Raw genomic sequence first — 10659 nt, 5'->3', positions numbered from 1 at the left:
TGAGACATCTGTGGCATTGTGACAAAATATTTGAGTGGCCTTTTGTCACCAACACACAGTGCACATGTATAATGATCATGCTGTTTAATCAGCTTCTTGATATGCCACACTTCTCAGGTGGGTGGAATATCTTGGCAAAGAAGAAATGCTCACTAACAGGGATGTAAACAAACAAGTAAAATTTGAGCTAAATAAGTGTTCTGTGCCTATGGAACATTTCTGGGATATTTTATTTCAGTTCACGAAACATGGGACCAACACTTTACATGTTGCGTTTTATATTTTTTGGTCAGTGTAATACTGAGTAGCTAGGCGATTTATTAAAATCAGTCAGCCGGCAGTTGCCAACTTCAAAGCAGTCAAAGTTGTTATTCACTCTTCAGTCCCAGACGTCTTCTTCTGAGAGAGAACCAGATCCTTTACCTCGCTGGTCAGGGAGACCAGCTCTTTCCGGATGGCCTCTGCCTCATCTCCCGCCTCTGGGTTCTCTCCTTTCCCCTGCTCCTGCTTCTTTCCCTGGCTCTGGCTCACCAACTGCTTAACCACCAGGGCCTGGTAGCCTGTCAGCAGCCTGTGCTGCTCCTGAAACAACAACCACACTCATACAAAACCTTCAGTATGAAGAAAAACTGTCAATTGTAACAGGTCCAAACGTGAGTGCTGCATGAACAAAATACCGCCATATAAAAGTGTCTCATAGACCTAACATAAGGTGGCAAAGGACACATCACTAACTATTTCTAGTGTAATAACACTAGCAATATAGCTAGATTATAAATGAGAACAAGGAAGAGAGGGGGGCAGTACCTCAGAGATGCGGCCCACCAGAGTGCCTATGATCTGGGGGACACAGCGTCCGGGGGCGTGCAGGATGCAGTGGGTGCTGGCCTGGAAGAGCAGCACGCTGGTCAGGTGGAGAATCAGGGCTGGGTCCTCAGTGTCCTTCAGCTGCTCTATCAGAGCCTGCCGGTGAAGGAACAGGGCCTGTCTAGCGGACAAGAACACACGTCAGCCAAGAATGTGTGGCACCTCCAGTCCAGGTCCATGTTAATGGACACGGAGTAAATGCTTGGACTTCATTTTAGGAAAGTCTAAAGCAGGATGATACTGGTTTTACCTTTCTCTTTTCTTATCTCCCTTCTTCAGCATGAATCCACACACCTCAACCGCAGTTTCTATATTAGTTAAAAAATCTTCAATCGTCTGAAGAAAATATCAATAGCGTCAGAAAACATTTCCAGACATACATCAGAACAATCTCAAACATTAACGCTTTATACTAACATCTGCAATAATAATGTAAACCTCCAACTACTAAATGAACATACAGCGTACACCTTACCAAATATATTTCAACTCAGTTTCACAATTCCTGACATTTAATCCTAGTAAAAATTCAATTTTAGGTCAGTTAGGATCACCACTTCATTTTAAGAATGTAAAAAGTCAGAATAAATCAGAGAGAATGAGTTATTTCAGCTTTTATTTATTTCATCACATTCCCTGTGGGTCAGAAGTTTACATTCACTCAATTAGTATTTGGGAGAATTGCCTTCAAATTGTTTAACTTGGGGTCAAACGTTTCAGATAGCCTTCCACAAGCTTCTCACAATAAGTAGGGTGAATTTTGGCCCATTCCTCCTGACAGAGCTGGTGTAAGTGAGTCAGGTTTGTAGGCCTCCTTGCTCGCACACACTTTCAGTTCTGCCCACAAATTTTCTATGGGATTGAGGTCAGGGCTTTGTGATGGCCACTCCAATACCTTGACTTTGTTGTCCTTAAGCCATTTTGCCACAACTTTAGAAGTATGCTTGGGTCATTGTCCATTTAGAAGACCCATTTGCGACCAAGCTTTAACTTCCTGACTGATGTCTTGAGATGTTGCTTCAATATATCTACATCATTTTCCAACCTCATGATTCTATATCTATTTTGTGAAGTGCACCAGACCCTCCTGCAGCAAAGCACCCCCACAACATGATGCTGCCCCCCCCGTGTTTCACGGTTGGGATGGTGTTCTTTGGCTTGCAAGCATCCCCTTTCTCCTCCAAACATAACGATGGTCATTATGGACAAACAGTTATATTTTTGTTTCATCAGACCAGAGGACATTTCTCCAAAAAGTACAATCTTTGTCCCCATGTGCAGTTGCAAACCATTGTCTGGCTTTTTTAATGGCGGTTTTAGAGCAGTGGCTTCTTCCTTGCTGAGCGGCCTTTCAGGTAATGTCAATATATGACTCGTTTTACTGTGGATATCGATACTTTTGTACCCGTTTCATCCAGCATCTTCACAAGGTCCTTTGCTGTTGTTCTGGGATTGATTTGCACTTTTTGCACCAAAGTACATTCATCTCTAGGAGACAGAAAAAGTTTCCTTCCTGAGTGGTATGACGGCTGTGTGGTCCCATGGTGTTTATACTCGCGTACTATTGTTTGTACAGATGAATGTGGTACCTTCAGGCGTTTGGAAATTGCTCTCAAGGATGAACCAGACTTGTGGAGGTCTACAATTTTTTTTTCTGAGGTAGGTCTTGGCTGATTTCTTTTGATTTTCCCATGATGTCAAGCAAAGAGACACTGAGTTTGAAGGTAGGCCTTGAAATACATCCACAGGTACACCTCCAACTGACTCAACTGATGCCAATTAGCCTATCAGAAGCTCCTAAAGCCCTGACATAATTATCTCAAATTTACCAAGCTGTTTAAAGGCACAGTCAACTTAGTGTATGTAAACTTCTGACCCACTGGAATTGTGATACAGTGAATAATAAGTGAAATAATCTGTCTGTAAATAATTGTTGGAAAAATGACTTGTGTCATGCACAAAGTAGATGTCCTAACCGACTTGCCAAAACTATAGCTCGTTAACAAGAAATGTGTGGAGTGGTTGAAAAACGAGTTAATGACTCCAACCTAAGTGTATATAAACTTCAGACTTCAATTGTAACTGACCTTTCCATTGAGACTGTTGTGCACCTTCATAAGAGGTCCTTTGGTTTCCTCTGGTAATTTTCCTAATATCTTCACTCTCACCTAAACAGAGAGATACAGTGATTTATGGGAATGTACAGTACATTCACAAAGCCTAACTGAATAACACAACCCAAACCAACAGGAATGAACAGGTACGGAATGAGAAGGCTGAGAAGAGCACTAACTTCGTTGGTGATAGAGCTGGGATTCTCTGCTGACATCATCAATTCAGCCGCCATGAAATTCACCAGGATGTTGGTGACGTCTGTGCACACAGTCTTCAGGACGTGCTTGGCAATGAGGACCTGAGTCTCATCTGCGGGGGTCAAATATCGCAGTTGATGTTTATTCTGCGACGATTTGTTTTATGTTTAATGTGTTGGAGGTGAGGACTACCTCTACTTCTGGGGGTCAAATAAAGCAGTTTACCAGAGAAGAGCTTGGTCCCTTTCTCAAAGAGTCTGATGTTGTTGTACAGGTTGGAGAGCTCCTCCTGGAAGTCTTTCACACTTCTCTTCTTGGTCACCCCGGTCGTGGAGATAGTGGAGGACATGAACACAGTCCGAACAACCTCCTGGTAGGTCTTTGTCAAAGGCCTGCAGACAGTAAGACTCTTACATGTTAAAAATCTATTGAAAAATGTATTTTTATTTAACTAGGCATGTCACTTAAGAACAAATTCTTATTTACAATGACAGCCTAGGAACAGTGGGTTAACGGCCTTGTTCACGGGCAGAAGGACAGATTTTTACCTTGTCAGCTCGGGGATTCGATCTAACAACCTTTCGGTTACTGGCCCAACGCTCTAGCCACTAGGCTACCTGCCGCCATTGATGCACAATGTTTCTTTTGTCTCTTGAGCGTGGGGGCAAATCCATTGTGCTCAACAGTGATTTTGACTGGAACCCTTACCTTACTAAATGTTCTACCAACTCGGAGAGGATTTCTTCAGGGCAGTCGCACACTTGCCCTTCTAGGACAGCTGCGATTTCCTCCAGGGACATGAAGGGGACTTCAGTCGGTTTGTTACGATCTGCAAAAGAGTAAAAAGAAAATATAATTGGTCTCATGGGGTTACCTTTGTCTTACGCTAATAGACTTAGGCACCCAGGGGAGCCATCTCTTCCAACACAACCGTTAACGTGTTGCTACATAGAACTGCCTCACCGAAACAAACAATGTAATAGTGTACATTTATTGAAATAAGGTTTTACTGTGCTACATAGTGAATTCAGTATGGAAGAGGCCACATAATGACCGTAGTCATACTGTTAGAGCCATTTTGTATGTGGAAAGAAAATGTATTAGAAGATATTTGGTTGATTTGTAATTGAATAGAAATGCTTGTCATGGCAAACTCCCTTATTGTTATGACATGTAGAGAAGCATATAAAAGGGGTTATGGGGAAAGAAGGCATCAGGAACAATAATTAGGACAGGTGGGCAGCCCCATAGAGAATGACAAAGGACTAGTGGTCAAAAGGCCATTTTAGCATGCGGAGCGCCATTGAGGGCTCCCAACATTTTCATGTAGTCAACTGGGTGGGACTCCTGATGACCCTATTGGAGTCATGTCCAACCAGGCCATCAGGAGGGATCAGCCAATCGCGAAGATGGAGATTGCCTCAAAAAGGCGCTGCCTGTGCCGTCACAGACGCCATAATGGAAACAAATATAGGCATGCTTGGAATCTGTGTGGAAACTCTGGACAATGTCATTGTGAATAATAAATATAATTTAACTGCAATCAAGAACTCTTTAGTATCATCTATGGATATGATTATAACCAAGTCTGTATTTGGCATCTAAGTGGGCTTTTTGAACTCTAGGAACCTTCGCCACCACATTAGTAAAATACCTTCTAGATACAGGGACGGTATCGAAGTGGAAATATGGACAACGCAAGAACATTAATCTGAAAATCTTTGTTGAACAACAGAATGCAGAGCTTGGATCACCGTGGAGAGAGGCTTCGTGGCAAGTATTAAATGCACTGCCTATTGATCACTCTCATTGTGAATAATAAATATATCTGCAATCAAGAACCGTCAAGTATCATCTATGGAAACGCAAATAACAAAGTCTGTATTTGGCATCGAAGGAAGTGGCTGTTTTTTAACTCTAGGAACCTTAGCCACTACAAATACTTTGTGGGGTGACTGCCGCCTCCTCGTCACTGTCGTCGTCCCTCCTGCCCTTCTTCTTGGTTTTGCGTATCCTGACCTCTCTGGCATTGCATCCTCCACCACCTCCTTTACAGCCACTACCCTCTAGGAAGCAAAACAAGAACAATCAACCAACGAAATAATAACAGGGAACTAAACAGGGATCAAATATCAACCACCCAGCAGGAAATAGTTAGTCTGAAAAGAGTTTACAGCCCATGTCTAGTTGATAACCTAACAGACATTTTACAGAGGGTTTACAAAGAGGCCTGGCCTGTACTACCTGTAGTCTTTTTCCTCCTCTCCGCCTCCCTTTTTTCCTTTTTGGAAGGTGCAGTGTTTTCTGTCATCATAGCGCCTTGCTTGAGATCGTCTTCCGTTATCAGGAAAACAGGGTTGTTCTTGACTTCCTGAAAGAGAACAGCATTGAATTGATGGAGAGGAGACACGGCTAAATGTCCCTATCAAAAGACAATCCCAGTTTTGGCCCATCAGGCAACTTCATGACAGGTGTGTTTTACCTTAAGGGCTTTATGCTGCATGGCCTCATCAAAGAGAGAGAGACAGTTGCTGATGAACTTCTCGCTGACCACCACAGTGTCGCCCAGGATCCTGGCAGTTGACTGCACGTTGGTCTTCCTCATGGCCTCGTTGATTATGATGCCAACGTCCTCCATGGACAGACAGCTGGGCAGAATGGGCTACATGTCAAAAATGGGAGAGCACATCGGATACTTTAAGTGAGCAAGGCTGAGTAACTCAAGAAAGTGAAGATGATATTAAAGCAAATGTAAGACATTTTGCAATATATTAATTGGTGCTTTGGCAGAAAATGATGTACAGGAAGGTTTGTATGGACCTGCACATCTGTCCATGTGGCAGAGTTGACAGCCTCCTCCACGGAGGCCTCCACCTGTTCTACTAGGGCCTGGCCAACACAGGCCGCCCTGAGGAACAGCAGCTTGCTGGACTTGAAACGTTTCTTGATGTAGCTCACTGGGTCAGGGATGCCAAGTCTGATCAAGGCATCAAACTCTGCGTGGCGGGAAACGTTTTAGGGTACAAATCACATTTTAGGCAAAACTACAGTACGGAAATTACAAAATAGAAATATTGCAACCAATAATCTTAGTAGGTTAGAGGACCTAAGTATCCATTCTGCTTGAGGAAGGAGTCCACCCAGGTGTTCTGTGTTTTGGAGTAGATGTCAGGGATGTACACAGCCTTGTCCTGCCGGCCCCCCACCACAGTGCCTTTCAGACGGCCAGTATTCACCAGCTCCTCCAAAACAGCTGGGGAACAACGGACCAAGATGAAAAGTTAGTTGAACGACAGCATGACATAAGTGCATGTTTGATTAGGCCTACTCAAAACATTGATTGATCTGTGTGTTCATATATAGCACAAACCATTATACACATCGTATAGTGCTGACAATATTGTAACAGCTTGGTTTGAGTTTTAACACAACAGAAAGAATAGCTACTTACAGTAGAGAAGATGTTCCTGAAAACCATAGACGCCAATCACGTTACTGACTGGTGTTGGCCTACACAAGGAGATCCAATTCATTCATTATTAGGAGCAGGGAGAGACAGTATTGGTTTAAAAGCAAGGGACGAAAGGATTTGGATGAAACCTACCGAGTCACTGCACTAAAAAGCCCACGGATGCGAGCTCTGTGGCGAGACACGAACGCAGGGGTGAATAAGACTCCCCTGTTGTACTCATCCATCTGGCCTTGGATGACTTTCCCAAGGCGCTTCGACAGCTCCTAGGATACAAAGCGGTTAACAGATAAGAGCTATGTACAGGTCCACAAATGCACCTCTAGCTGAAAGCCCAAGCCGAAAGCCTAAGCACAGATACACTACTGAAAGGATACATTATTAATTGCACATAGTTTGAGGACGGTATTGGTAAAGATAGAGGTGGATCATTACTCACCTCAGTCAGGAAATCCCCCGGAAGGTCATAGTTTTTACATAGTTCTGGGATGTTCACCAAGCCAGCCTCTTGTAGTTTATCGTTCACCTCCTCAGACACACGATTCAGGTAGTTTCTAGAAGAAATCAGAACAAATCTGTTACCCTAGTAGTTGACAGTACAACAATGAAAAATACATCATGTGGAAAAAGTCTTACTTACTCATCGATAAGCTGCCCCAGCACCAGTTGAACACTTTTATCAGATCTTGCAATGTCATTTGCTCTGGCCTCAACATGAACCCAATCAACATTGATAATCTGTATACAAAAATATATATATATTAAAAAAAGTGTCTTTAGACAATATGGTAAGTGAAATAAAACATCAACTACAGTGCTGCACACTAGCAGAAGGAATCAGTAGTAATGCACACCTTTTGTAGGTCCACAATGTTGACCCGACCTTTGGAAAGCAGAAACACAAGATTAAAAAAACACATATCACCATATTTTCCATACATTTTTGTCCATGTCCATTAATGCAGTTGTATGATAAACCTTGAACATCTATGCAGCCATGACCTGAGATGAATGAGTGCAACACTTGTTTGAAGACTGAGGCATTGGAATCAGAAGGTGGTCTAGGAGCCAACTGACCTCCATGGATGTAGAGCTCATCCCGTATCTCCCTACTGATCTGGGATGGGGTGATGTACTCCTTGCCATCAAGTGTGTGTACCACATCCAACTTCTTCTCTGCAACCAGCTTGGCAACGATTTCAATGCAGTTTCTCTCTGACAACCTGGCAAGGATTTCCCGGCAGAAGAGGCATTTACACACAGAGACCCTATAAATCAGTTCTATATCTAATTCTACCAATTTAAAAGGCATTTGGGTCCCCTGATACAGCGTACCAATGGCTTGCTCTAGCAGCAGTTTCCCAAAGGCCCAGGTTATGTTATGGTTTGGAAACTGTGGTAATATTAGATTAGTCCAGCTAAAAAACTGCTACAGGAAGCCCCCTTTCGGGCACAGATAACTAGCTACTAGTATAGCTGTCCTGGCTAACTTGGTTCAGCCAACCATAGCTAACGTTAGTTCCTAATCCTTACCGTAGCTAGCTAAAGTAGTTAATTTGCTAACTTCACGTTAACAAGTTAGCAACCAATACGCATTGTTGTGCTTAGCGATTTAGCTAGTCAACAATTGGATTTAGCTAGCCAAATAGCTAGGACTGTGGTTATAGGTAAGTTAGCTATTTTGCACTAGCCAGCTGGCATTACCTCTGCACTGTGTCAGCAAACTGTGCTCTCTGAAAATCCGCTGCCAAACGTCTGATTTCTTCCCAGGCAGCTGCCATCGTATTTGTTGGCTTCTCAAACTGTTCAAAGGTATAACTGTTTTAGTACAGCTTTGCACGGAGGTAAACTTCAGCTCTATGACTAATGATATATTGCCACTACTAGCTAAACCATGTTGTACAAAGTACAGCTAGCAGGCTAGTGAGCCACAAAATCCACACGTCAACATAACGGTAACGTAGTACGGAAAGCATGGGAGTCCAAAAAACACCACCATTTATTCCACCCCTTTTTCCCGCCACACCTCCTCCTTCCTTGCTCGTGACGTCACGGAATTCAATTCTGTAACATCATCATCATCTGACAACTGCACAACACATCTTTGGGAAAACATCTAACACACCTTATTATAGAGTCACGCAAAAACACAATTCTAGTTTGTGAATTTCACTGATTCACACACATTTATTATCAAAATAGCCTAATTTCCTAAAAACTGTTTGAGAGCAGGAAATCAAATCAAATTTTATTGGTCACATACACATGGTTAGCAGATGTTAATGCGAGTGTAGCGAAATGCTTGTGCTTCTAGCGCCAACTATGCAGTAATATCTAACAAGTAATCTAACAAATTCACAACTACCTTATACACACAAATGTAAAGGGATGAATAGAAATATGTACATATAAATATATGGATGAGCGATGGCGTGCGGTGTAACGGATGTGAAATGGTCATCTTATTTGTTTTTTTGACGTTGAGTGAGAGGTTGTTTTCCTGACACCACACTACGAGGTCCCTCACCTCCTCCCTGTAAGCTGTCTCATCGTTGTTGGTAATCAGGCCTACCACTGTAGTGTCGTCTGCAAACTTGATGATTGAGTTGGAAGCGTGAATGGCCACACAGTCATGGGTGAACAGGGAGTACAGGAGAGGGCTGAGAATGCACCCTTGTGGGGCCCCAGTGATGAGGATCAGCGGGGTGGAGATGTTGTTTCCTAACTTCACCACCTGGGGGGCAGCCCGTCAGAAAGTCCAGCAAATGCAAGCTTTCTACAAAAGCTTTCTACAAATTTGATTATCCATTGTTGTAAATTGCTCACTGGAAACCAGTCTATGAAACAAATTGACTTATTGAAAGACTAAATTAATTACTTCTATGCAATGGTGTAGCCTACACTATTAGAAGAAAATGGTGGAAAAAGTACTCAATTCTCGTACTTGAGTAAAAGTAAAGATACCTTTATAGAAAATGACTCAAGTAAAAGTGAAAATCACCCAGCAAAATACTACCTGAGTAAAAGTCTAATAGTATTTGGCTTTAAATATATTTAAGTATCAAAAGTAAATGTAGTTGCTAAAATATACTTAAGTTTCAAAAGTAAAAATAATTAAAAATTCCAAAGATAGCCAGGGTCACACTTCAACTCTCAGACATAATTTACAAACAAAGCATGTGTTTAGTGAGTCCGCCAGATCAGAAGCAGTAGGGATGTTCTCTTGTTAAGTGTGCGATTTGGACAATTTTCTGTCCTGCTAAGCATTTAAAATGTTATGATTACTTTTGGGTGTCAGGGAAAATGTATGGAGTAAAAAGTACATCATTTTCTTTAGGAATGTATTGAAGTAAAAGTAGTCAAAAATATAAATAGTAAAGATACATTTAAAAAATGACTTAGGAAGTAATTAAAAGTATTTTTACTTAGCTTTTTTTCAGTGGTGTAAAGTACTTATCTACAATTTAAGGGTTCTTCAGCTGTCCCCATAGGAGAACCTTTTGAGGAACTATTTTTGATTCCAGATAGAACCCTTTTGGTTGCAGGTATAACTCTTCTGGGTTCCATGTGGAACCCTTTCCACAAAGGGTTCTACCTGGAACCAAAAAGGGTTCTCCTACAGGGACAGCCGAAGAACCCCTTTGGAACAATTTTTACTAAGAGTGTACAGAAGAGATTACAAGGCTGGAAATTGTGCTGAAAAACATGTTGGCAGTTCTCTTAACATCAGGCACGTGCACAGATAGAGATCTACCTGTGCCTGAGCACCCTTTGCCCTCCCACTCGCCAAGTGCCTTTTTGGGTGGTGGTATAATATCTTTGTTCGTTGTTGTTCTGAACCCACGTCACGTCGTCAAGTTCGCCACCCCCACCCCATCCGTTGGTTGCACCCTACTTTTTAGTCTATTGTTGCGCATGTTGGTCTACCCTGCAGCTCGCGCCCGATAGGTTGCGCCTCTTCCGCGGACTGCCCAGAGATTGCGCGCGCCCGGTATTCAAACATGCATGTCT

The 10659-nt window shown here is 42.5% G+C and overlaps 1 protein-coding gene across 1 annotated transcript; it reads right to left on the bottom strand.

Annotated features, from left to right (window-relative positions):
* Positions 1-211: 211 nt before the first annotated feature.
* On the bottom strand, positions 212-8632 carry LOC129824991 (E3 UFM1-protein ligase 1-like). Its single transcript, XM_055884614.1, has 19 exons — positions 8353-8632; positions 7726-7871; positions 7503-7531; positions 7289-7386; positions 7088-7202; positions 6784-6914; positions 6631-6689; positions 6286-6432; positions 6000-6175; positions 5662-5841; positions 5424-5550; positions 5123-5245; positions 3888-4008; positions 3405-3571; positions 3161-3291; positions 2955-3035; positions 1118-1203; positions 808-988; positions 212-582 (listed from the first exon to the last, which is right to left on the bottom strand). Exons 1-19 carry the CDS (start codon positions 8427-8429, stop codon positions 373-375), a joined length of 2385 nt encoding a protein of 794 aa, XP_055740589.1. The 5' UTR covers positions 8430-8632; the 3' UTR covers positions 212-372.
* Between the last annotated feature and the right edge of the window lie 2027 nt (positions 8633-10659).

Source organism: Salvelinus fontinalis, chromosome 27 (assembly GCF_029448725.1).
Source record: "Salvelinus fontinalis isolate EN_2023a chromosome 27, ASM2944872v1, whole genome shotgun sequence".
NCBI classification, from domain to species: Eukaryota; Metazoa; Chordata; class Actinopteri; order Salmoniformes; family Salmonidae; genus Salvelinus; species Salvelinus fontinalis.
Note: the sequence above shows the minus strand (reverse complement) of the source record. Positions and strands in the feature narration are given on the sequence as shown.

Coding starts and splice junctions, on each gene's coding strand:
- LOC129824991 (XM_055884614.1), bottom strand. CDS start 8,429: ATGGCAGCTGCCTGGGAAGAAATCAGACGTTTGGCAGCGGATTTTCAG. Junction 5,842..5,999: donor CCACATGGACAGATGTGCAG/GTCCATACAAAC, acceptor TTTGACATGTAG/CCCATTCTGCCCAGCTGTCT. Junction 989..1,117: donor GGAGATAAGAAAAGAGAAAG/GTAAAACCAGTA, acceptor CTTGTCCGCTAG/ACAGGCCCTGTTCCTTCACC.